The sequence below is a fragment of the Lissotriton helveticus genome, chromosome 11 (assembly GCF_964261635.1).
Source record: "Lissotriton helveticus chromosome 11, aLisHel1.1, whole genome shotgun sequence".
In the NCBI taxonomy this organism is placed as follows: domain Eukaryota; kingdom Metazoa; phylum Chordata; class Amphibia; order Caudata; family Salamandridae; genus Lissotriton; species Lissotriton helveticus.
In genome coordinates this window covers 293,492,587-293,520,234 of record NC_136072.1, presented here as the reverse complement: position 1 = coordinate 293,520,234, position 27,648 = coordinate 293,492,587, and the positions used below count along the sequence as shown (strand labels likewise).

The 27,648-nt window shown below is 42.8% G+C and overlaps 1 protein-coding gene across 1 annotated transcript in view; it reads right to left on the bottom strand.

Annotated features, from left to right (window-relative positions):
* Positions 1 to 9,358: 9,358 nt before the first annotated feature.
* Positions 9,359 to 27,648, bottom strand: part of GOT1L1 (glutamic-oxaloacetic transaminase 1 like 1) — a 484,104-nt gene continuing 465,814 nt past the window's right edge. The window contains exon 9 of the mRNA XM_078666696.1: positions 9,359 to 9,770. Coding sequence (XP_078522822.1) covers positions 9,622 to 9,770 — 149 coding nt within the window. The 3' untranslated portion in view covers positions 9,359 to 9,621. The remainder of the gene's footprint in view (positions 9,771 to 27,648) is intronic.

The following is a 27,648-nucleotide window of genomic DNA, read 5'->3' as shown; positions in this document are numbered from 1 at the left end:
GCTTGGCCCTGATCCGCCACAATTGTAGCGGTCCATTTCCCCCTGCGAGGCAAGCGGGCAGACTGCACCCGGCAGAAAAGTGGCGGGCCGAAAATCACACAGCCTAATCGGACAGGCGGTTTTCCGGGTTTCCATCGACCCGCCATCCGAATAGGCCCCTTAGTTTGGATGCATCAAGTCGTAAAAGAAAAGGAACATTACCTAGATTGTAGCACAATAGAAAATGCATGAGGATAAGCGCACAGAAACAAGACAAAAGTATTTAAACAAGCATTGGCAAAGCTACCAGATCTAGCCTTTGTATGCTTATGCATTGGTTATGTTATTTACCTATTTTATTGAAAACATTTACCACAAAGAAAAAAGGGAAGAAAACTGGCCGCCACATAAAAGTGGCCACATAAGCTTGCAATAATAGTATTGCACTTAAAAAGCACTTACTGATGTGGCTGTTTTACTGCCTTTTAAAGACTTTAAATTGAGCCTTACATTTTACCATAACTTTTCATGAAGGCGACAAGAAGCAATCTTCACCCAATAATACACTCAAATAGCAGGCAGCTAAAATTTCACAATGTCCCTTCAACACTTTATAACAGCAAGTTTAAAAGGCAGACAGGAAAAAAAAATCATCATCTAATTAAGGCATCTGAATTTGAAGGAAAATAAACAGCTGTTTTTACAAAATTAAAAAACACCAACATTGAAGGACCTTTGTCATTGAAGAGAAAGGGATTCATTTGAGGGGATATGAACAAAGTGCACACGCTTTGTGCAGTCACTCAAATATAAGAGAACCAATGGATGAAATGGACTGACCCATTGCTCCAAGCAGAAGGAGGTGGCGGGTCAAAGCAAAAAGTGAATGACAATTAAGCAGACCAATGGATGAAGCCTGAATCAATGAATGGAAGATTTACAGAGCGCCCGGCTACTCCGAGGAGTGTCCAGCACTAAAGCATGTGTTCCATGGTATGTGCCCAGCATGGATCACTGACAGGATATCGACAACAGAAATGTTGACCTCCAAAAGAATTGTGACAAAAATATCGTTGTCAAGAATATCAAAGTCCTATCTTCATAATAGTAAGTACAAAAATATCGGGGGGAAAATATCGTTGTTAAAAATATCATTTTTTTTAATGTGTAAAAAATAATGTAAAATAAAGTAAATAATACATATAATTAAAAAAAGATAGAATTACTAGAAAATGTTTAAAATTATAAGTAATACATACAATGTAAAAATAAATTAAACATACATATATATAAAATATAATATATACATTTACTTAATATTATTATTAAATAATTATTGTAATTAATTATAAAATGTTCGAAACATATTACAAATTATAAATATATATACATATATATATATATATACATATATATGTACACCAATAAACTAAAAATAAAATTTTATTATTATTTATTTTTTTACAATTACATTTGACGCTACAATAACTAACAGTTGAGTAAACGTTGGATAGCGGAGGGGATAAAATTACTATTCCTACTCCAGCAAGTGCAACAGTAAGGAAAGTGCTGGATAAAGTAGGGGTAAAAATTACTATTCCCACTCCAGCGAGTGCAACAGTAGGGAAAGTGTTGAATTGAGGAGGGGAATAAATTACTATTCCCATTCCAGGGAATGTAACAGTAGGGAAAGTGTTGGATAGCGGAGGGGAATAATTTCTATTCCCACTCCAGGGAGTGCAACAGTAAGGAAAGTGTTGGATAGCAGAGGGGATAAAATGTACTATTCGCACTCCAGAGAGTGCAACAGTAGGGCAAGTGTTGGATAGCGGAGGGTTTAAAAATACTATTCCCACTCGAGGGAGTGCAACAGTAGGGAAAGTATGGATGGCAGAGGGGATAACATTTACTATTCCCACTCCAGAGAGTGCAACAGAAGGGAAAGTGTTGGATAGCGGAGGGGTAAAAATTACTATTCCCACTCCAGAGAGTGCTACAGTAGGGAAAGTGTTGATTAGCGGAGGGGATAACATTACTATTCCCACTCCATCAAGTACAACAGCAGGGAAAGTGTTGGATAGCGGAGGGGAATAATTTACTATTCCCACTTCAGTGAGTGCAACAGTAGGGAAAGTGTTGGATAGCGGAGGGGATAAAATTACTATTCCCACTCCAGCGATTGCAACAATAGAGAACGTTTTGGATAGCGAAGAGGAATAAATTACTATTCCCACTCTAAAGAGTGCAACAATAGGGAAAGTGTTGGATAGCAGAGGGGATATAATTACTATTCCCACTCTAGCGAGTGCAACGGTAGGGAAAGTGTTGGATAGAGTAGGGGTAAAAATTACTATTCCCACTCCAGCAAGTGCAACAGTAGGTAAAGTGTTGGAAAACGGAGGGGAATAATTTACTATTCCCACTCCAGCCAGTGCAGCAGTAGGGAAAGTGTTGGATAGCGGAGAGGAATAATTTACTATTCCCACTCCAGCGAGTGCAACAGTAGGGAAAGTGTTGGATAGCAGAGGGGAATAATTTAATATTCACACTTCAGTGAGTCCAACAGTAGGGAAAGTGTTGGATAGTGGAGGGGATAAAATGACTGCTCCCACTCCAGCGATTGCAAAAGTAGAGAAAGTTTGGGATAGCGAAGGGGAATAATAGACTATTCCCACTCCAAGGAGTGCAACAATAGGGAAAGTGTTGGATAGCGGAGGGGAATAAGTTACTATTCCCACTCCAGTAAAATAATTAACATTAATTAACAAACAATTAATTAATAAAAAATAATATACCGGCAACCATATTCCCCTATAAATGATTCCACTAATTATGTAAAACATAACATAATTAACATAATTAATTAATAACTAATTAATTATTAAATAATAATCAATTTAAAAGCAATCAAGAATAAATTAAATCACACAATTAACACTATAAAACAATCTAAAATACATTTTATAATAAAGAAAATTACCAAATATATTACAATTAATTTACTTCCCAGCCTACTCCCCTATCAACCCACTCTTAACAAAAATGACACAAATAACATGGTTAATTATTAACTAATTAATACATAATTACCAATACATTATTTTTCACAATTAACAATATAAAATCTTAAATACATAAATATTAAATAATAAAAAATATATTAATTATTATTAAATTACTTCCCAGCCTACTCCCCTATAAACCCACAAACCACTCATTAAAAAAACAGTTAATGTATTTACAAAATTATTATTATTAATTACCATTCAATTAATAACAAATTAATATAATAATTACCACAATTAACAATATAAAATAGTGAATACATAAATATTAATTAATAAAAGATATTAATTAATTAATTATAATTACTTCCCACCCTATTCACCTATAAACCCATAACCCGCTACGGAACATAAATGTAAAATGTAATTTAAAAAATTAATAACGTCTAAAAATGATTATTACATTTATTATAATTAAATCACTTTCCACCCTAATATCCGATAAACACACAACCCACTATGAAACTAAAACGCAAAAATTACTTAACAGAAAAATAATAACTTCTAAAAATGTAACACATATTAAAAAACAAATGCAATACTTACACAATAAATAGAACACATACATTTACAATACAAACAAAAATACATAATACTAAATAAAACAACGATATTTTTAACAACAATATTTTAGCAAACGATATTAATCACTTCGATGTTTTGAAAAACAATATTACTTACCTTCAACTCGATATTCTTGTCAACAATATTCTGACAGTCGATTTTTTTGTACTAAGATATTTTGCACTCGATAGAAACCCTTACTGCCCCACTGCAAAGAGCCAAGTTTTATGTTTTATGCAAAATATTTGCTCAGAGGGGATCAGGCGCAGTTTGCTCAGGAGCTCATTCCATGCTTAGCAGCACAAAAGAAGGAAGCTGTGCCACCTCTTCGGATATGCTTAAAGCAAGGGATTTGCAGGCAAGCGGAAGAGTGGAGCGCTCTGGAGCGGAGGCACTAGACAAATCTCTGTGCCAGATACCCAAAACCAGGGTTTTGAATAGGATTAGTTTCCTGATGGGCAGCCAGTGGAGCGCTTTAAAGGCCAACAAGATTGAATAACGCCTAGGTAAACATACGAGAAGCCTAGCTGCTGCGTTTTGGACCACCTAAAGGGTATTCAACTGCTCCTAGATAAAGGGTGTTAGCATAATCCAAGCGTGTGGTGATCAGCCCATGGATCACCAGTCTCCTAGCCTCAAGATGAACGAGAGGCAGAAATTTCTTAAGAGTGCGGAGCATTGGCCCACCACCTTTGCGATCTGCAGCCTCATGGAGAAGGTGGTGTCCAGCTTTACCCCTGTGTTTCTAACTACTACAGATGGGGGGAGTGGGGCTGGCAACACAGGGGGCCAAAGGTCTTCCCATCAGTTTGACCCATGTGATCCAAATGGAAGGATTTCTGTCTTTTACGGTTTGTATTTGAGTTGACTGCCCTGCATCCAATCAGTCAGCAATCTGTAAAAGATGATGCAAGAGAGGCTTGGGAGCTACTGAAAGCAATGACTAAATGGGTATCTTTGGCATATGAGATGATTTTAGATTCAAATAGCTCAACTACAAAAGCCAAAATTGACATGAAAATGTTAAAGAGGGTGGGGATTAATGCAGAGGCCTGCAGGACCCCTTGGTTAACTCTTTTAACCTCCAAGGAGAAAGGGGTGAGCCAAACCAATTGACCTCTGGAGACCAAAAAAGACTTGCATCAGTGCCACACAGTGCTCCCCACACCCATGGCGGACAGTCAATGTAGGAGGATAGAGTGTGGGACGTGTCAAAGGAAGCAGACAAGTCAATCTGCATTTTTCCCAAAATCCATTGCCCATTTAATAAGGTCTGTGATCTCCAGTACTGCAGATTCCTTACAGTAGTAACAGGGCGAAAACCAGATTGACTTCGATGCAACAACTTGCCTTGCTCAAGATGCTCAGAGAGCTGAGCATTGCTTAGTTTCGCCAGCATTTTCGTGAGGAGCAAAATGGGTCTGTAGTTACAAAAGATGCTGGGGTCAAGTGCAGGCTTCTTGAGCAAAGGGATCACTTTAGCCAGTTTCCAGTTGGCAGGCATAACTCCCGAAAATAGAGAAAGGTTAAAAATAGGGTTGATCATAGGATTGAATATATCTACGCCGCAGCTAACAGAGAAGGGAGGTGCGCATCAAAAGTGGACCCCCATTTACACTTCATGATAGCTTCCCTGGATTGTTCCTAGGAGATGGACCTGAACTGGGTAAGCCTGGTTAAAAAGCTATCAGGATCAGCCTGGCAGGCAGATTGGATATCTCCTGCACGACCAGCAGTGCTCTATGAACATTGACGATTTTTGTTTCAAAGACCGTTGCAAGCCCGTTGCAAAGCTTTTGGGAAGGAACAATCGCCCTCTGGCAGGACTGCAAAGAGATGAAAGACGTCAGGATCTGAAAGATAGAATGGGAGCAGCGGAATTAAAAGAGGATCTTTAATTGGCTTTACTATCAGATGAATAGTCTTACGCCAAATATATTTGAACTTTTTGCAAGATTTACGTTCCTTGGCCAGCGAAGCAGAGAGCCAGGGTGCCGAAAGTCCACCCTTCCTCTTCTTCAGCTCTTGGAGAGGAGCCAGCAGTCCGCTGCCCCTGTTAACCAGGCATTGGTTAACATTATTTTCACTTATTTGCTGACCAAAAACTTCTTTATTAAGTAAATATGCATCCATTCTTTTTAGAGAACAATGGTCTGACGAGACATTCAAAGTTATCTCAAAGACCAGACCTAAAAAGAAAAACAGAACACAAAAGAATGAAGGACTAATGGCGGTCTAGGTAAAGGTAACCCTCATATTGGTGTTTAGCCACTGTCAGCGTGGACTTAAGAGCTGGGTATGCAGTACCAATTTTGACTTATTTCCAGGGCTACTTGATCCACCAAGATGATGCCAATGGTGCTGTGTCAAGAGACAACTTAGAATGAGTCATGAACAACATATTAGCATAACTATCTGAGTACTTATAGGCTTTGCTATTAGGTGCACGTCAGCGCCTGGTCAACTCTTAATCGTGCAGGGAGGTATCTCTTATATTGATGGTTGAAAACAATTGGTTTCTGCTGAGGTGGTAACAAAAGCATAGACACAGAATGGCAATAGTGAAAATGTTCCTCCTCCCAACCCATGACAAACTCCTAGGTTGTATCCAGGAAAGGGGCAACAAGAGTCACTCTCAAAGTGCAGATCCTATCAACCAGACAAGAGAGATCCTTCATATTTTCAAGTATCTAATACAACACAACAATAAAGCTTTTGGAAGCACTATGTTACCACCTTTGTTCTCCCGGCCTCTTAGGAGTGTTTGGCCTGGAGTTACAGTACAACGATTTCTCACAGTGGCGCTTATAATTGGGTGAGATTTTTTCACACACACATATATTGCATTGTTGGTCACACTTTTGATGTGGTTAAGTCTCATTATGCCTACCTTTCTCATTAAGGGTTACCATTCTCTGTGGCACTGACTGAAACCTAGTGTTTACAGGCACACCATTAAATCTAAAAATTCACATACTGTGTGGTGAGTACATACGCCCATCACATCTGCTCCTGCTTTTGTGTAAGGGTGCTCACATTCATTTATGCCATTAAGGACCTAGAATATAAGACCTCCATAAACTTCATTGTTAGTTGAAGGGGGACATACAGTAGGGGAGTCCCTTGCAGCAAAACTATTTTATCAGATAATTGTTCCTGTTCAACATTCAAGCTTGGTTTCACCGCTAAGTCTAGCTTGTCATTCACACATATAAATGCATCAGACAGATGTGGTGGATCCATTCTGGAATGTACTTATTGACATTAATGACATGAATATCATCCAATGGGTAGGTTGCGCTCCCTCCCATAGCATTATTCTATGTACGTAAGACATCCCAAACGAAATGATATGTGGTCTCTCCTCCGTAGGTGTTTTTCCATCCTTCGTCCTCATGATGACTCTGTATAAATAATCTCAGAGGGTCGAAACATTGACACAATAATAATAGTGCATTGTTTTTATGTGATTTTGGAGCCTGTAGCTCGGAGTTGTTGAGTCAGAGTGTGTATCAAACACCACTGAATCCTCAGCAGTCACTATTGAAGCACATATATTGTGTAGCACTATCTCACTTTATGCTCACCTGCCACTTCAACTGCAAATGCCTTCAATAGAGCCTAAATGAGTGCTTCCATTTGTGATTTTAAATGATGAACAATTGAATAAGACTGACATTTTTCCTAATAGGACCAATCAGCTGATGGTTACTTACTGGTTACCGAGGAAGTTGAGGTTCACACTTCCCCCTTCAGGGGCCATTGTTTCCTTTATTTTTTGTGTTACAACATCCTTTACACATTCGCTAAGAAGGCATGCTATACACAATGTACAAGCATAAATGACCAGGGCAAACGATTCTAGCCAGAGATATTTACAAAAAATATTTCTTACCAGCTTGGAGCGGATGCTGTAAACTTTTGTTGAACCTTAAAAAATGTGAAGCACATGGACAAATACATCCTAGGTTTATGTATGCAACCCTTACTTACTGACCAGGATTATTCCTGTTCTAAAAAGTTGAGTGTCTGGGGAGCCTTCAGAAATGCAGGACAATTCCAAAACGTGTATTCTGCCTGGAGCCCTAAACAATTTCACCAATATGTTATAATTTGAAGAATGTTTTGACATTATGTACTTATTTTAAAAGCCTTTGCATAAGTATAAAACGAAATGTATGGTATTCAGAGCGAAGGATTTTCACATATTTTTATTTGTAGAGTATCAAGAAGGGGAGGAAATGGGTCGAGTATTCAATATTTATTGCTTAAATTCATTATACCGTTGATACGGGAAAAGCAGTAATGTGTAGCATTGAAATAAACAAACACAATGTGATTCTGAGAGGCACTGATTCATTAATTTTCAGTTTGTTTGTAATTCCTCTCAATTATCAAGTATTCATCTCTGTCCAGAAGGATCAATCAGGTGGAACAAAGCTACTAAACTATCTCTGGAGCTGCTGTTGCTTTCTACAGGGTAAGCAAGTGGATCAGCGACTATCAGCACAAAATCAATAAAATCACTTTAAATAAAACTATGCTCCATGATGACAATAGAGTAAAAGCGATTTCAGACAAAAACCAGACAGGTTCCTTTGTCATTCTAAATGACCATAAAAAGGGGGGTAAATCAAGAAAACATTAATAGGAAATATCAGCAGTAGACGGGCACATAATGTGACCATTGTGACTCCGGTGAAGCTGCTATCTGAATAGGCTCACAGACATCTTTGGGACAGTCAGGATTCAGAATTAAAACATGAAGCCTCCAATGTCAGTGTGCCCAAACAATTCCAAAAATGAGGAAAACATCTCCGTGCACTTGGTGGACAGGTGAGAGTCACAGTCCTCCAAGAAAGAGAGTCATGGACAGTTGCGAGAGAGTGGAGCAAATTGAGGTAGGGATTATTGTGTCGGGATCACCAAGCTTTGAGGATACATACCCTGCTCACTTACTAGCCCCATTTTCTCAGCACACGCAATGCCACCAGTTGCATCCCTCGAAGTCGTACTCTGGGACCAGCATACGTAAACGCCCGACTTAGCTTCTACACCCCCACCCGCAGCCTCCGCTCTGCCAACCTCGCCTTCGCCACAGTTCCACGCATCCGGAAAACCACCGTGGCAGATCCTTCTCCTACCTCGCCGCCAAGACCTGGAACACTCTCCCTACCGGCCTACGACAGACCCAGGACCTACTGGCCTTCAGAAGACTTCTCAAGACCTGGCTTTTCGGTCAGTAGCAGCTCCCCTCCCCCCCCGGCACCCCCCCTTCCCCCCAAAAAGCACCTTGAGACCCTCAGGGGTATGTAGCGCGCTTTACAAGTGTTTGATTGATTGATTGAGTACAGCAATCACCTACTTCAATCACAAGATTGCAGGGGTGCCTGTTGGTGCTACCCCCTGTCTTTCACTCTCTGGGATTTTCAGTTGCAGTGGACCTAGAGGTCCCAAAGCTCCAGTTGTAGGAAGAGTCCTGTCGATGTGAAATGGGCCAGAGGATAGATGGATGAGTGTCTGCACTGCTGTACACAGGCAAGGCCAGCATTTCTGCTCTACACAGCAGCGGAGATGCTGCCTAATGGCCAGAATAGAACTGCGGAACCAAGTTTGAGTCCCCGGATGCTCAACATCCTGTGACTCTGGGCAAATCACATAATCTCCCCATGTCTAAAATAATTTAAAAAAATTATAAAAAAAAGATTTGACTGTACTTTTGATAACATAACTGAGATTATACAATAAAATAGTGTTAAACCACTTTAATTGACAATGACACAAACATACAACAATTGAATTAAAAAATTGAGCAAATAAGATCATGCAATGAGCTGTAGGCATCCACAGGCTTTTTTTAAATAAATGGGCACAAACCTTCCTTCAAGAAGGAAGATTAACAGGTGTTCAAGTAAATAAACATTATATTAACACGTACACTGGAGCAATTCACAAAAATGGTTTCCATTCTAAACAATTAAGTCTAAAAACAATGGTCACAGTCACTTTGACGTCAATGGTTCTGGTCGTTTTCAGCTACTGCCTCTTTAATGCTGTGTAGAACATAATCTAGGTTGCCATGGTTCAGCCATGAGATGTTAAATTGCCCATTGCTATATAGGTAGATGTTCCTTTGCTGAATCAGAAATTCTACCTGTGAAGCTGAAGACATATGGTATATGAAACGTCATACAGTTTTTCTTCAAAACATTTGAAATACAAATAAAAATCTTCCTTGTAAAAGTGAAGTAAACAGCTAGTCAACAGTTAAGACCATTTTTGGTAAAATCCAAAGTTCAATATGATTTTCTCTTTGTTAATTGTATTACAAAATGCTCAACGGTTGAGGTTGCAAGGCATTATGAAGACAGTAATCAACACAACTGAACAAGGGCCAAATATCAGGCATGCCCTACCTGTGATTTATTGCTGGAATATCAATGTGCGAGCTATGCGGCTATTTATGTCCAGTTCTGGGCAGTCACAATACAATCTCTCTAGGATTGCTAAAAAAAATGACCTGCATGTAGCACTAATAGTTTTATCGGTGTAGCTACTATACATTCAAATAATTAGAATATCACTGGGTCGTTAATATTAGAAGTCAGTGTGAATGTGTGATCTATAATTAAAATATAGTCATGAAAGATTTCATAATTCCTCTGGAGAATGCAGACACACAACTGCATCCTAAATTGCCACACAATAAAACTTAGAAAAAGCCAAAATGTCCACTTCAAACATAGAGAAAAAAAATATTCAGAGTAATTCTTAATCACTTTTTATGAAAGTCATCCGAAATAGGCAAAAGAGATGAAATGCATAAAAAACTGTGATAGTTCTTCGGTTGCAAGACAAGGTGTTTGTTAAACATATAGAATATGTGATTTCTTGAAAAGCAGATAGCAAGAACATTACAAGAACTGCTCAGAAAATGAGTGCTGAAAATGAAGGGTATAGTTGAGAGGTAGTAGATAGACGCCCAGCGATGCTTTTATGAAATAAACTTGTTAACTTTAAGCAACTACTAAAAATATATATATACCTCACAAATTGGAATATTTTCATCTGACTGCAACAATATGATTTCCATAAAAATCAAGGGGCTGACTCTGATGTCCGGGGTCGGACCGCTGGTCACGATTGCGGCAGTCGGGTGAATGTCCGACGAGCATGTGGTGGTCCGACCACCGCATTTCGATTTGACCACCAGGCTGGCAGTCGGAAAGGCGTTAATTAAAAAAAAAAATGTGATTGGCATTTATGAACAAGCATGTACAATTGAGCCACGCACCTGTAAGTAGTTCCGCATATACATAAATATCCATTATCAAATTTCAATCCACATCTCACTTGGAATAATGTACAGAACATTCTAAGTCTAAGTCCAATTCTCCCTGAGTTTCCACCATTCCCATTCTGGCCCCTCAATGTCGCTGGTTTCATGGATATGTTGTCAGAGGGCTCTGTCATCCTAGTAATCATCTCACCCCAAGTTATTAAATCGTCCTTCGCGGTCTCATCTTGCCTCATAGGCAGGGCTTTAAGTGGGCTGGGTCTCACTGGGTCTGAGCACCGGCAGTTTTTCAAAGGACGCCTCGAAACGGGTCTCTATCGGGCTCAGTTTTGAGCCCTGGCACAGGTGTCCGTTTTTATCCGGACTGCAGTGACAGCAGGCTTATCAATGTGTGCATGCTCACACTGCTCACTTCTCCTAGACCTGGGCGGTAAATTTTGTTCCACTCGCGGAATTTGCAATATTTTGACATTTTTGCGAGAGCGTGAAAATGTCAAAAGTTTCGCAATCTGTGGCGAAACAGAAGTTTTTTTATTGTTTGCGCGTTATGAACGCGTTCTCACGCCCGCAGTAGCAACTTACCGGGTCCCTGCATTCGCCGACGAGTTTCCCTATCCGTTTGCGTGTGCCACGAGATGTTGGATTGTTGGTAGCCGGTCGCACTATCCCGCGAATACGTCATTCGAACCGGAACAGGAAATAAGCATCGCGAGCAAGATGGCCGCGCTCATCAGCGATGGGCAAGTTGGAGATAAATTTCCCCGCGCGCATGCAAAAACACATCGCGAACGTGTGGGAAAAGCAATCTTCGCATCTTCGCGTGCTCGCTGAGATTTTTAGCAATTTCGCGATAATTTGTGAAAGTCAATTTCGCAAATTCCGCTCACCCCTACTTCTCACTAGTGGAGAAGTTACGGCATGACGTCATGCCAGGTGAGTGTTGTAAGGGAAGGGAAATCCTTTAAAGAGTGTCATTTTCTCTCTGGATTTCCCTTCTCTTTTTCAAACTCAGGAGCAGCAACATTGTCTTGGTGTAACCAGGGCTTTAAGTCAAGCTTTTTCAATATTATATACAAGCCATAGTTGCTGCTTATTTATCGTATGCAACTAACAGTCATTGACAAAGCCAATGGTCCTGACTTGTAGGTATGATGTTACTTGTTGTATCATATATCTGGATGCAATGACCAAAACAGCAAAATACAAGTCGGGCGGCACACTATGCTAAACACAGATTTTTAGCTTAAGTGTGTAAGCCACGCCCCTAAATGCATTAGCCACGCCCCTTTGAGAGACCCCCCAGTTTTTTCATCCCACTTAAAGCCTTGCTCGTAAGCCTAATATGCATTTCATCTGCTATTGCCCGTTCTGTCACATCCTTCTTACACTGTGCCACCACCGGGGGTCCTGCTGACTCCCAATATATAGCTATCCAGTGCTGCACCAAAACCACTCCCAAAGCAAACAGCCTGGTTTTCATCTTCGTCTGCTGCCTCCTTGAGACAATGCCCAAGAGGCACTGTTTAACCGACAGCTCCAGTGCCAGCCCCATAATCTTTGTCAGGTACAGTACAACCTCTCTCCAGAATATATGCAGGCATCCCCTAGTCATGTGCAAGAAGTCCGCAGCAACATGGCTGCATTGGTCACATGCCACTTGGGTCTCTGGATATATCTTAGTAAGATTCTGTGGGGTCATGTACGTCCTATGCAAGTAATGAAACTGTATAAGCTTGAACCGTGTATTAGATGACACTTGTTTAACCTGAGCATAAGCATTTTTTCAGTCTGTCATTGTCAGATTATCAGGGCAATCCTCATCCCAGCACGACCAAGCACGTTCTGGCCTCCCCCTTCTCTCCCCAATCTGCCACTACAGAGGAGTTATGAACTGTCTACACCAGCCAGTGCAACCAACGCTTTCATTGTGACATGTTCCTGTGGCTTGTCTGGGACAAGGGCTAGATAACTCGTGCAGTGTGTGCTGTCCTAACAAAAAACCAGGAACTATCCCGGTCTCACACCAAACAACTCCTGGGCCTTGGTAAAAGTCACAAATAGGTAATTGGAAAATGGGTCCCTGACTAAAGTACAGCCTCCCCCCCCCCTCCAGTCACGCCGCACACGGTGTGTCCTTATTTATATTGTAAAAGGGCCTTAACACCCACAGAGGAAGGTCCTCCACAAAGGGGGACCTGCAGAAGATCTTATTAACTACCTTGTACCACACCACCACCATGTGCCAGAGCAAGTATGGAGATTCTTTCGGGACTCCCACCCCCATTTAAAGCACCTCAGAGAGTGTGTAAGGGCCGTGTGCACCTGCCACGAGTGCCCTTCCCAGTATGGGCCTTAGTCCAGCTAATGGACTGCATGTTGTAACTGTGAGGCAGCATATTAGAGGAACATATCTGGCAGCCTCATCCTACCTTCAGACATTAGGAGTTTCAATGTGGACAAGCACAGTCAACTTCTCCTGACCCCATCCCCCACACTAAATCAGAAAGCTACCCATCAATAGGGCAAACCACGCCGCCAGCACAGGGCAATTCACAATTTGCAGAACATACAGGTACTGTGGCAAGAACACTGTCTTCGTCAGGGCAACCTTTCTCATTAGAGACGACAGGAGCGTTTTCCAGAAATCATGGGAATTCGTCAGCCCCTCTTTCACCCTTCCAACATTCAGATCATATTGCTCCTATCGGGCCTGGGTCACCCAAGTCCCAGAATTCTTCCCACTCCCAGCTGAGTTTGCAACCGTCCCACAAAGAGGCTTCCTCCTGTACCAGTCAACCCAGTGGCAATAGTTTAGGTTTGTCTCTGTTAATCTGTAGCCCTGACATCTCAGCCAAGTCATGCATTACCTCCAGCAGCATTGGAATCGAACGCCCAGAGTCCCAGTAATAAACAAATGTGCCATCTGCATACATTTATACTACATGGACTCCATTCACAGTTCGTTTGCCCCACGGCACATTGGACTCTCGAAGGTGGCAGGGCAGTGGATCCATCGCTAGCGTCAAGAGCTCTAGGGACACAGGGCAGCCCTATCTAGTCCCCTATCCATGCACCATGGTTCAGAAATCAAGTTTCTTGTTCGGTCTCCAGCCAACAGTTCAGTACACAATAACTTCACCCATCTGACAAACCCTGGACCAAAACCCATTCGGTGCATAATCGCCCACAGATAATTCCAGTTCACTGTGTCAAATGCATGCTATAAATCATCCATTGCAACCAATGCCAAGTCGTCCTCAATTCTGCAACCTCGTGCATGACATGGGAAAGTCGTCTGATATTCATTTGTGCTCCTTCCTGGAAAAAAACCTGTCTGGTCTGAGCAGACCAACTTGGGTACCTCCCGCAACAGTTTATTTGGTAAAACGTTATGCAGCAGCTTGACACCTGGATTTGGCAGAGATAATGGCCTATAGGAGGTGAGGTATGTTAGATCTCTGCCTCCCTTGGGAATCAGGACCATCAATGCTTCCCTCATAGTCAGGAGGGCACTCCTCTTTCCCATGCCTCCATAATCAGCCCCAGGAGTGTCTCAAAGATTGAATCTGATAGTGCCTGCTACAGCTCTGCTGGCAGCCTATCCGTTCCTGGCGTTCTCCCTCGCTTCATCTCCGAAAGTGCCTCCTTCAATTCCCCTAGCTCAAGCGGTCTATCAGCTGCCCTTATGGGATGTATGTCACTACAACGCATGCTTTTACAACGCATGCCATTACGACGCAGGTTTTACAACGCAAGTCGTTACAACGACTTGCGTTGGGGGTGCTGGATAGAGAATAGTTTAATTTACTATTCCAACTCCAGTCCCCGTGGATAGTAGGGAAGGTGTTGGTTAGTAAATTAAACTATTCCCTATCCTAGAGCGCCCCCCAGTGCAATTCGTTGTAATAACTTGCGTAGTAAAAGTTGCGTCGTAATGGTAGTGTGTTGTAAAAGTTGCGTTGTAAAGGATGTTTCCCGCCCTCATGGTCCTCTATCAGTTTCATCAACTCCGTTCCATTTAGGAACCGCTCCAAGGCGTCCCTTGATAACTCATGAGTGTGGGAAAACACCTGCTGCACTTAAAAAAACCAATAAGAGGGTGGGAGCCTACTGCCTCACATCCCAGAACACAATTTGCCCCAATGCATCATGCTAAATGCAGTGCATGATAACACTCCTGCAAGTAGGCATGACAAACCTCATGAATCTGGTCTTTAGATATCAGGGTAGCCTAGCTCTCTCCCTGGAGAAACAACATAAGCGTATGTGACTTCTCCCTGCTCACCAACCATGACAGTAATCTACCACATTTGTCACCCTCTTTGAACAATCTCTGTCTGTACGGTGCATGTGTGTATTTATCTAGCCTTGTCCATACCTCATCTACCTGTCTAATGATGTCTAGTAGTTGGTGCAACCCAACTGACTCAGCCACTGGGTGATTCCCCAGTCTCTCCTGTTCCATCTCTAGTCTAGAGCTGTTCATTTTCAGTTAGCTGTCTGCGTTCTCCAAAACCCTGAGCCGTACACCCCCTTCTCAATGCAAACTTGTATGCCTCATATTCCACTGCTCTACTGTCCGTAGTGTCCGAGTTTTACAACATAAATTGGAGGGTGTACTCTCTAATGTTCGTGATAACATCACAGCCCGTCAGCACATCTATTCTCAATCTCCAAAATCCATCCAGGTCAGACAGTCAAGAGTAAAGGTAAGTGGTCAGACAGGTATCTATTTAAATAAGCTGAAGACGTATACCAGTCCAAATCCTCCGTTATCTCTATACGACTATATACCCTGTGTACAGGCAAATAGTATGAGAACACCTTGCCCGTTGGGTGGTGATGTCTCCAAAATCCTAATAGTTATATGTGGGCTTTGGCCTACGTCAGTGCCTGTCGATGCAGGGCTTCAAGTCCCTCTTTTGGTGGGGATTTATCCAGCCGCCAATCTTGTACGCAGTTAAAGTGTACTGCCCAAATATAACATGTATTATAATGAAATAGAACACTGTATTATAACATTTTTTATTTTTTTTGACCTCACAGACCTTCACATTAATGTTGATATATGTTCTAAATTATTTTCTAACAATATGTTTTACACACATTAATCACTCTTCAATTATCTGTAACTGAGATGCAGATTCCGTTTAAGGTCCACAGAATTAAAAAACTATTAGTTCAAGTACTATAAGAAAAGCTTACTTTATCATTTTATATCTGCTTGCAATAGAGCTCCCTTCCATATAAACAATACATTAGAAATGCGTTGCAGAAAAAAACACATTTATATCCGCTTAACCGCGTAGCAATTCCCCCGCAGTGCGGAGGTTTAGTGCAGTGGGCGGGGCTGCGACGGCCAACGGACGTTCGCAGCACTATGGAGGTAGTGTGCGCGACGGCTGTTGGCCGTCAGAATCAGCAAAGGGGCTAAACTCACATTTCAATTACTATCTAAAATAATTATTATTTTGAGAACAAGGACAATTCCCAACATCTCTCTCTCTCACACACACAAAAACAAATAAAAATATTCATGGCACATAATGCCTAAAATTTGTGATAAACTTAATTCTAAGAGGTATTGCAATTGTCTTGAATTTACATTTATATAGCGCCTTCTATCTCTAATGAGGTACTGAAGCATTTCATAGTGGGTAGCGCTACTCCGTAGGCCAAAGTTAATGGTTAATCCAGTAATTATTAACTTTTGTAGTAGATGTGTTGATTATTAACTTCATCTTGTACTGCAATGAAACTGGGGAATCTCTTCCATTTTTAAGCGGTGATGTATTACAATAATAGGAATTAGATGTAATTATTAGCGTTAATTTAAGTAGAAAAGAGTGGTGAGGGAATAGGGTGAAGGAGATTATCAATTGTGTAATAACAAGGAGAAGTTAAACAGAATGAGGAATTGCAATTTATGAAAGCGGGATGAGTATATAGCATAGACAGATTTGGTGTGGCAGGAATGGTTATTCTGGAAGAAAGTTTATGCATTGTAAGGAGGGGCATGGTTATTTTACTAATATTTGGTAGTGTGTAATGTGGCAGACATGTGCACGGGTAGAGTAAATTTAGAGGCACTAAGGTATGTAGAGGATGGAGTGTAAGAAGAGTATCATTTTAACAGGCAGGCAGGAGAAAGAATAATCCCTTGCTGTAAATCAGGATTATTTTCATGCTGTTTTTTTGGAATGTTGAGATAGGACACAATCTGAAGAACTATAAAGAGTAGAAACAAAGGCTGAAAGCTGATAACCTGTGGCAGGTTGATATATGTTGAACTGTCTCATGTTGCTCTACCGGACCCCAATGGCAATAACACCGTCCTATCTCTTCCATACAGATATTGAACATCACTGTAATTGTTAGACTTTGTTCTTTTGTTTTTTAATTAGGGGTATGTATGTTATGGCATCTGTTTATGTTTCTCTATCATGGTATTTTCTTTTCGGAAAACAATAAATGTTGTGGGATAAAAAAGATGGGGAACGTGGATAGTGGCCTGTTTAGATTATGAGGCATGGGCAATCAATAAGGTTTTCATGGATCATACCGTTATGTGCTTGTTTCTGAAAGATACGTGGGTATTGACTTTCATGGGGAATATGTCTCTCCCTGTTATGAGGGATTGTTTGTTAAGGGATTCTGCTGATTTAGCACTTTCTTGATCTTAAAGGGTCATGGAGGGTATCTGTCGGTGGAAAGGTATGAGAATGTGTGGATTCTTTGTTGGATCACATTGGGCATAACCAAGCATTTTGAGCATTTATGGCCTCATTTTTGATTCACTATGAGCTTCTATTGAAGTTTTTGTTCTGAAGGTCAAAGAAGCTTCAATCGACATTACCATAATTCGTCCACTACAGTCTTGGGATCCTATGACAGTCACCATTTTATAAACTTTAACTAATCTATATAAAGAGAAGGGTAAGGCAAACAATCTACACAATGAGGTTGTGTGTGCACTATGCTCAGTGTAACAAACGATCTATTGTTCAGCTGTCAGAGAGTTATTGTAACTGGCAACAGCAGAAGCGCCGCCTTGCCTCAGGAATTATGCTCGCTGAGTCAATGCACATAGCTCACCGTCCAAATCACTTTTAATATGTGGTATTCAAAATTGTGCCTTGGCTAAAGAGGTGGACAGCTTAAAAGTCTTCTTTGGAGAAAACTGCTCCAACGTTTATATAGACAAGAAAAACAAATACACCTAGATGAGCCAATACGGAATTATTGCCAGTTTGTGCAGATAAATTACATCAGGATATTATGTAGGTAAAACAAAAGACTGCAATCTGGTCTGCGAGTTATTGATATCTCCGCAAGGCTTTGCACACGGAAAAATACTTTGCACACTGCAAGAGCTTATAGTTTAGGGGCACGAGCCTTGTTACCTAGTTCCCTGAGGAGGAAGAGAGATAGCTTACCCTTTCATCTATGTAAAATATGCTCTGTTTATATAACTGTGGTCCTTAGCTCTCCTTTTCATTTTTTGTGTACTGGGGACTGTCGAATTCCTGACATGCTACACAAATGCATTATGACTAGAAGACTCTACAGGGCCAATGACGCCCTATAGAGTGGAAACCCTGAATGCTAGAAAAAAATGATAGTTATCTGCCAAGGTGTGCTTGTACTTCTGAAGGATGCGACAACCTTCATATTGTTATTAAGGGAGGTTGGATCATGAAGTTCAGAAAGCTTAGCCTGTTATTTGTCTCGTGTAATATCTTATGTGATGTCTCTGTTGTGAATGTTGTTCTACTCTCTGTTCTTAGAATGTTATGTAGCTCCAAGCAACTATGCTAGGATGATTCAGTTTAGTTAGAGCTGCTGTTGTAGTCGGTCCTGTCCGTCTCTTCTCACGATGTAGCCTTAATAAACTACTTAACTCACTCCTGACCAGCGTGGTTACTACACTTTGCCTTTCCACCATTGCCACCCAACGAAGAATAAATAATGTCCCTTTGGACACAATTCATTATATTTTATCTATAGTTCGAGAAGGAGCTCTGAAAACTACCCCATAGAAAATACACTGTCTATTGACATTCCCCCACACGTTAAAAGCATATAGAAAATGGTGTTTCTGCTTTCTGCCCTGGAGGAAGAGGACACTGTACAGTCCAGTATGGAGAGGAAAAAGTCTTCCTAACTGATGTCTGTGGGCAAGATCATCTTGAGAAAGACAGCAACTCAGAACCCACAAAGACCTTTCAGCACAGCTGCTCAGTACCAAAATGAACCCATTGTTCTGACCACAGAATTGGGACATGTAGAGAGGAATATCAGGACCATGAATGCGGTCAGCCTACACCATTCAACCCTTACCAGGCTGTAGCCTGCCACTTTCCACTCTGAAACTGGCACATATATAGTTCTTCCTCTTCAATCTAGGTCTTAGAGCAGTGTACCTTTCGCTGCAGCCAGTCACACTGGTTCTGGAATAATTTTACAGATCCCTGTTCAGGACCGCCAGATAAAGCCTAGTGGTCCCAAACAGAAAAAAATAAAAGTGTGTGCAGCAGTGTGTGGCGTGCAGCAGTGTGAGGCGTGCAGCATTGTGTCATGCAGCGGTGTGCAGCATGCAGCAGTGTGAGTGATGCAGCAGTGTGCAGCAGTGTGTGGCAAGCAGCAGTGTGTGGCGTGCAGCAGTGTGTGGCGTGCAGCAGAGTGCGGTGTGCAGAAGTGTGAGGCGTGCGGCAGTGTGCAGCATGCAGCAGTGTGAGTAATGAAGGAGTGTGCAGCATGCAGCAGTGTGAGAAATGCAGCAGTGTGCACCGTGCAGCAGTGTGAGGTGTGCAGCAGTGTGAGGCGTGCAGCAGTGTGAGGCGTGCAGCAGTGTGAGGCGTGCAGCAGTGTGTGGCGTGCAGCAGTGTGTGGCATGCAGCAGTGGGAGGCGTGCATCATTGTGTCGTGCAGTGGTGTGCAGCATGCAGCAGTGTGAGTAATGCAGCAGTGTGCAGCAGTGTGTGGCATGCAGCAGTGTGTGGCGTGCAGCAGTGTGTGGCGTGCAGCAGTGTGAGTAATACAGCAGTGAGCAGCGTGCAGCAGTGTGAGGCGTGCAGCAGTGTGAGGCACGTGGCAGTGTGAGGCGTGCAGCAGTGTGCAGCATGCAGCAGTGTGAGGAATGCAGGAGTGTGCAGCATGCAGCAGTGTGCAGCATGTAGCAGTGTGCAGCGTGCAGCCGTGTGAGGCGTGCAGCAGTGTGAGGCGTGCAGCAGTGTGAGACGTCCAGCAGTGTGAGGCGTGCAGCAGTGTGAGGCATGCAGCAGTGTGTGGCGTGCAGCAGTGTGTGGCGTGCAGCAGTGTGTGGCGTGCAGCAGTGTGTGGCGTGCAGCAGTGTGAGGCGTGCAGCAGTATGAGGCGTGCAGCAGTGTGAGGCGTGCAGCAGTGTGAGGCGTGCAGCAGTGTGATGCGTGCAGCAGAGTGTGGCGTGCAGAAGTGTGAGGCATGCGGCAGTGTGCAGCATGCAGCAGTGTGAGTAATGAAGGAGTGTGCAGCATGCAGCAGTGTGAGAAATGCAGCAGTGTGCATCGTGCAGCAGTGTGAGCTGTGCAGCAGTGTGAGGCGTGCAGCAGTGTGAGGCGTGCAGCAGTGTGAGGCGTGCAGCAGTGTGAGCAATGCAGCAGTGTGCAGCAGTGTGTGGCGAGCAGCCATGTGTGGCGTGCAGCAGTGTGTGGCGTGCAGCAGTGTGTGGCGTGCAGCAGAGTGCGGCGTGCAGAAGTGTGAGGCGTGCGGCAGTGTGCAGCATGCAGCTGTGTGAGTAATGAAGGAGTGTGCAGCATGCAGCAGTGTGAGAAATGCAGCAGTGTGCACCGTGCAGCAGTGTGAGGTGTGCAGCAGTATGAGGCGTGCAGCAGTGTGAGGCGTGCAGCAGTATGAGGCGTGCATCAGTGTGTGGAGTGCAGCAGTGTGTGGCGTGCAGCAGTGGGAGGCGTGCATCATTGTGTCGTGCAGTGGTGTGCAGCATGCAGCAGTGTGAGTAATGCAGCAGTGTGCAGCAGTGTGTGGCATGCAGCAGTGTGTGGCGTGCAGCAGTGTGTGGCGTGCAGCAGTGTGAGTAATGCAGCAGTGAGCAGCGTGCAGCAGTGTGAGGCGTGCAGCAGTGTGAGGCGTATGGTAGTGTGAGGCGTGCAGCAGTGTGCAGCATGCAGCAGTGTGAGGAATGCAGGAGTGTGCAGCATGCAGCAGTGTGCAGCGTGTACCAGTGTGCAGCGCGCAGCAGTGTGAAGCGTGCAGCAGTGTGAGGCATGCAGCAGTGTGAGACGTCCAGCAGTGTGAGGCGTCCAGCAGTGTGAGGCGTGCAGCAGTGTGAGGCATGCAGCAGTGTGTGGCGTGCAGCAGTGTGAGGCGTGCAGCAGTATGAGGCGTGCAGCAGTGTAAGGCGTGCAGCAGTGTAAGGCGTGCAGCAGTGTGAGGCGTGCAGCAGTGTGAGGCGTGCAGCAGTGTGATGCGTGCAGCAGTGTGGCGTGCAGCAGTGTGTGGCATGCAACAGTGTGTGGCATGCAGCAGTGTGAGTAATGCAGCAGTGTGCAGTGTGCAGCAGTGTGTGGCGTGCAGCAGTGTGTGGCGGGCAGCAGTGTGAGGTGTGCAGCATTGTGTCGTGCAGCGGTGTGCAGCATGCAGCTGTGTGAGTAATGCAGCAGTGTGCAGCAGTGTGTGGCGTGCAGCAGTGTGTGGCGTGCAGAAGTGTGAGGCATGCAGCAGTGTGTCGTGCAGCAGTGTGAGTAATGAAACAGTGTGCAGCGTGCAGCAGTGTGAGGCATGTAGCAGTGTGAGGCGTGCAGCAGTGTGAGGCGTGCAGCAGTGTGTGGCGTGCAGCAGTGTGTGGTGTGCAACAGTGTGTGGCATTCAGCAGTGTGTGGCATTCAGCAGTGTGAGGCGTGCAGCATTGTGTCGTGCAGCATGCAGCAGTGTGAGGTGTGCAGCAGTGTGCAGCAGTGTGAGGCGTGCAGCAGTGTGAGGCGTGCAGCAGTGTGCCATGCAGCAGTGTGCAGCATGCAGCAGTGTGAGTAATGCAGCAGTGTGCAGCAGTGTGAGGCGTGCAGCACAACCCCAATAACCAGCAGTTTTCAATTAGTCATACAGTGAGGAAGCACCCATTGACCAAATAAAGATGCAATTCGATACAATCACTGGGATAACAGACAACAGGGCCAGCACCTTGGCCTACACGAATGATCAGGCAGACCAGATCTATGCACTCATTAAAGAAGTGAAAAACATGGATGTTCATGGGGGAACCATCAGTCAGCAATTAAAACAATTGGAATACCTAACAAGACGCCAACTGAATCAGAGGATGCATGCTTCCACCCTCATCCAATATCACCGTGCCAAACGGATACCCAGAGGTTTGCGCCTCTCAATAAAACCAATGTTATTCCGCTTCAATCTCAATTCTAAATTCATGGATAAATGGTTTAGCATACTGAATAAATGCTCTTTAGATTTGATTCTGCTTATCATTGAGGAATTGGCCAAAACGATCCGTGAATTGGAAGAAGAGATTTACGTTTTGAAGTCAGAGCTTGAGGCGAGAATGGAAACAGACACGTGGAAGATCAGCCTGGACAATATCAACATTAAACTGGACAAATATGAGAAAGAATTACAGGAGGGTAAATTACGTAAATATAAACGTGACACTATAGACTATAAACTCAACGAAGTATATACATGGGCCGACATCTATGCCCGACGTCAATACATTCCCAAGAAAACACCACCATCAAATCGTTCGTCGGAAGAAAGTCTGGTTACAGACAGAGAAACATCAATACGTAGGGGACCAATATCAGCTACACAAGAGGGTGTCATATTACCCACTGAGGCCATCACACAAGCTACTACTAGCAGAGACCCGGCTTTTTTGTCACAGGTCCAGACTCAAGGACAACCACCAACGCTTCAAACAATAACATCAGCAGCAAAAGGAAAACAAGGCGAGGAACTGGCCGGAAAAGAATTGCGGAGCGGCCGGACAGTAGTCTGATCATCAATATCTCGTCAATGACACTTACAACAACACAAACGAAAGTGTTAAACAAAGGTTTATCATTTGTACCCACAGTGGCAACCAATGAACTAGAGACTGAAGGTGTGTTTTTTAGATTCATGCGCACATTGAAACTAAGACATTACTTCGAGAATGTGGTGGAACCCACAGAATCAAGTGAACATACAGCTGAGAGAATATTCAAACCAAAAAGCTTGTTTCAAGCGCCGGTATCTCACAAAATGCTTGACACATTTGAGACAATGGTTAGAAAGGATTTACAAGCATTAACCTACAAAAGAACTCACTATAACAATCTAACCAAAGTTGAACTACACACCATAAATAATCTGGCGCACAACGATACAATCACAATACAACCGGCCGACAAGGGCGGCGCCCTTGTCCTGATGGACACAACATTCTACGAATTCAAAGTCAATGAACATGTGGCCGATCAAGATGTTTATTTCAAATTACCAGCTGATCCAACCATAACATTACAAGTAATGTTGAAGACCATACTGCATACAGCCAAACAGAATGAATGGATAGACCAGCAAACAGAATTGTACCTCACACAAAAAAAACCCAGACGACCGACTCTGTACATGATCCCAAAGATCCATAAACACCCTACAAATCCACCGTTCAGACCGATAGTGTCAGGGTGTGGGTCAATATTTGACCCCCTTGGCAAATACATCGACCACCACCTGCAAAAATTTGTACAAAAATGGGGATCCTATATACGGGACACGACAGATTTTTTAAACAAATTGAGATGGACAGAGGAAGGATATCAAGAACACTGGATCATGTGCACCATAGACGTGGTGGCACTTTACACCTCTATACCACACCAAGCTGGATTAGAAGCGACCGAATGGGCATTGCTCAAAATGGAAGACTCACCTACCATTCCCAAAAATTTTTTGTTACAACTTTTGAAATTTTGTTTACATAACAGTTATTTCTCATGGAAGGGAGAGTTTTACGCACAATTGAATGGCACAGCCATGGGTTTCGCGGGGGCTCCTGCGTACGCAAATACGTTTATGGCTCAGTATGAAGCAAACAACATTATGTCATCTACTGAATGGAGTCATGTGAAAATGTATAGTCGTTTCATTGACGACATTTTTTTAATTTGGGACGACACTTCAGCATCACTAGAACAACTAATCCATCATTTAAACCAGGTGGACACCAGGATTCAGTTCATTTACAAAATAAGCAGTGATACCATTGATTACTTGGATGTGAGGATTTCCAAAACAACGCATGGATTTGAAACATCGTTGTACACCAAGTCCACAGACCGCAACAGCGCACTTGAACATACAAGTTTCCACCCAAAAAATCTAATCCGGAATCTACCAACATCACAGTTCATCCGTATCAAACGGATTTGTTCTAACGAACAAACTTGTCTAACTACACTAGAACGACAAGCACAGAAATACCAAGCAAGGGGATATGCCCCAGATGAACTAGCAGTACAACTGACTAAAGTACAAGGAATGAACAGATTGGACTTGTTGAAACCACGACCAAAAACATCTCAAAACAGGTTGGTATTTGTCACAAAATACACAACCTTGTCCACAAAGATTAAAAAAATTGTGAATAAAAGATGGGAACTTCTCTCTACGGAACCTGATTTCCATGGGATATTCAAAGATGCACCGTTACATGCATATACACGTGGTCCAAACTTGAGAGAAAGACTAAAACGGAAACATCAAACCACAGAATCAATTGACCATAAAGGCACCATCAGATGTTTAAATTGCATCAATTGCAATAACGTAATCACTGGTAACACTTGTAGACATCCTACCACGGGCAAAACCATCAATTTGAAACATTCTTGTGATGGTAACGCTAAAAATGTGGTATACGCCATTAAATGTCCGTGTGGCAAACTGTACATAGGGAAAACGGAACGCAAAATCAAAGTGAGGATTTCGGAACATAAGAGTCGTATCCGTAATGATAACATGACCTCACCATTGGTAACACATTGGAGAGCAGAACGACACACTATAGCTCAATTGAGATTTTTCATCATTGAACACGTACAAATCCACAATGACCGAGATAACCATCAAAGGTTATTGCAGCGAGAATTGTTTTGGATTAAGTTTCTAAAAACCCTAACACCAACAGGTCTCAATGACAAATATGATTTGACGTGCTTCCTATAGGAAGCTTCACTGGACATCAGGATCATGTTAAACTGTTAATAACACCAAGTCATATTTACAACAAGTATACCAACTTAGACTGTCTATATGATAATGTTCGCCCTAAATTATGTTATAACGTTTTTTTTATAACGTTCTAATAAGCATCAGACCTGTCTAAATCAGAGTTTTGCTAGTGTTTATGGTAAAATGGTCTACACAAAATTTTTTTGTTGTAGCACTGTTGATATAGGGATTCATTTAATTGTATTAGTCAATATGTATTTCATGTATATTTTGAGTTTCGCATGTTCCACATGTTTTGAGACTTCCTCCACAATTGTTCACTTGATGTTAACGTGTACTGATTGCACGAGATAAATACATTACCCGACATACACTTTAACACCCATCCCCGATTCTCGTGAGCAGGTAGTACCTGTAAGCACGCACATTATCATTAATTCCCAATAGTCATAGCTTTACACTTCAATTTCCTTATTACCGTACACTAAGATTCGGGAACATCATTACAGTTATTCTTATCGAAGTATGGGCGCCTAACTCTTGCCCAACTAACAATAAGTTACGGAATTTAGCCAGTTCTATCGGTATAAACACTACTCTAAGATGGCGCTTAGAACAATCTCTTTACCAAGCGACCTTCTCGCTTGAAGTCCGTTTTTTCTTGCAATTTTTGCAATACGCGTAGGGAAGAATCGGGGTCAAAAACTCAGTGCTCTTCAGTTCATGTTGAACCAACACGCGACGAGCAGTGGCAATATCTATACACCACGCGTGTTTTCATCGAATCAGGTATTTACCATTAAAATAATGCATAGCACAAGTATCGAGCTATTGGAGACGTTTTTAGTTATTAACGACGTCATTATTTTTTCGCTTCCGTAGATTTAGAACTCTGGTTAATGAAGATAAGGTAGGGCATTTCATTTTTTATCATTTATTGATTTTATTGAAACACGCTAATGCTGCGGTTTCAAACACATGATTGGGATTTTCATTTCAATATCGCTTGTCGTTTCAGTCACACAAGCATCAAACCAACAGGTATGTTTAAATAGGGCAACAGGCTTAACGCATGATATGATCGGGATAATATTATCCTTCAGCTGTATACTATTAGCTTCTTGTTATTTATCCACACAGCGTTCCAGGCATACAGCTTAACACTTGAGTACATTTTTCTCAACAACCCCACTTGAAACCAGGTATGCTGATATTTCCTTGCAAATACATACCCCCATGTTCAACCTAATGCAGTACATCATTACATTGAATTTTTTTCATTTCTTACAGCATTGCCCCTGATGAAGGCACCACTTCGGGTGCCGAAATGCATCGGGCCTATATCACAAATGTGTGCTCATTCATGATCGTTTAAAGAATAATGTTGTGTACATAAGTTTTGACGCTCATATGTTGACAAATGTTTAATACAAATGTTATGAATATAAAATAACATCAGCAATCAATTGAAAAAAAGTGTATAATAAATGCAAGAATAATTGTTCACAATGGACAACAAAGAGTTAGTTTAAACAATTTTATTTATTAAGGTGCGGAGCACCAGGTGAACAGTGCAAGGTTAGGTGGGCTAAAACTCACCATCACTACTCATTACACAGACCAGGAGTGACTCTCCTGATTAACCAGTGCACCATTGGAAAATTTAAAAAAACTCCGGGTTTAAACAGGAGTGCTCCTCACAACCCCAATAACGTGCAGCAGTGTGAGGCATGCAGCAGTGTGAGGAGTGCAGCAGTATGCAGCATGCAGCAGTGTGAGTACTTCAGCAGTGTGCAGCGTGCAGCAGGGTGAGGTGTGCAGCAGTGGGAGGCGTGCAGCAGTGTGAGGCGTGCAGCAGTGTGAGGCATTTAGCTGTGTGTGTCATTCAGCAATGTGATATGTGCAGCAGTGTGAGGCGTGCAGCAGTGTGAGTAATGCAGCAGTGTGAGTAATGCAGCAGTGTGCAGCAGTGTGAGGCGTGCAGCAGTGTGAGGCATGCAGCAGTGTGAGGCGTGCGGCAGTGTGCAGCATGTAGCAGTGTGAGTAATGCATCAGTGTGCAGCAGTGTGAGGTGTGCAGCAGTGTGAGGCGTGCAGCAGTGTGAGGGATGCAGCAGTGTGTGGCGTGCAGTAGTGTGTGGCGTGCAGCAGTGTGTGGCGTGCAGCAGTGTGTGGCGTGCAGCAGTGTAGCATGCAGCAGTGTGAGGCGTGCAGCAGTGTGAGGCGTGCAGCAGTGTGAGGCATGCAGCAGTGTGAGGTGTGCAGCAGTGTGAGGCGTGCAGTAGTGTGAGGCGGGGATGTTCAAGAGTCAGTCTTAAGTGGGCCGGAACAGAAAGAGCAAAATAAATATGAGACCAAGAGAGATGAAATAGAGAGAAAGAAAAAATGAAAAAAATTAAATAGAGGTTACGGGGAGGCGACTTGGAGAAAGAAGCGCAAAACTCCAGAATTTGAAGGGGGTGAAACGGAGAGTCAAGTCAAGTCAAGTTAGGAATTTGTATAGCGCACTACTCACCCA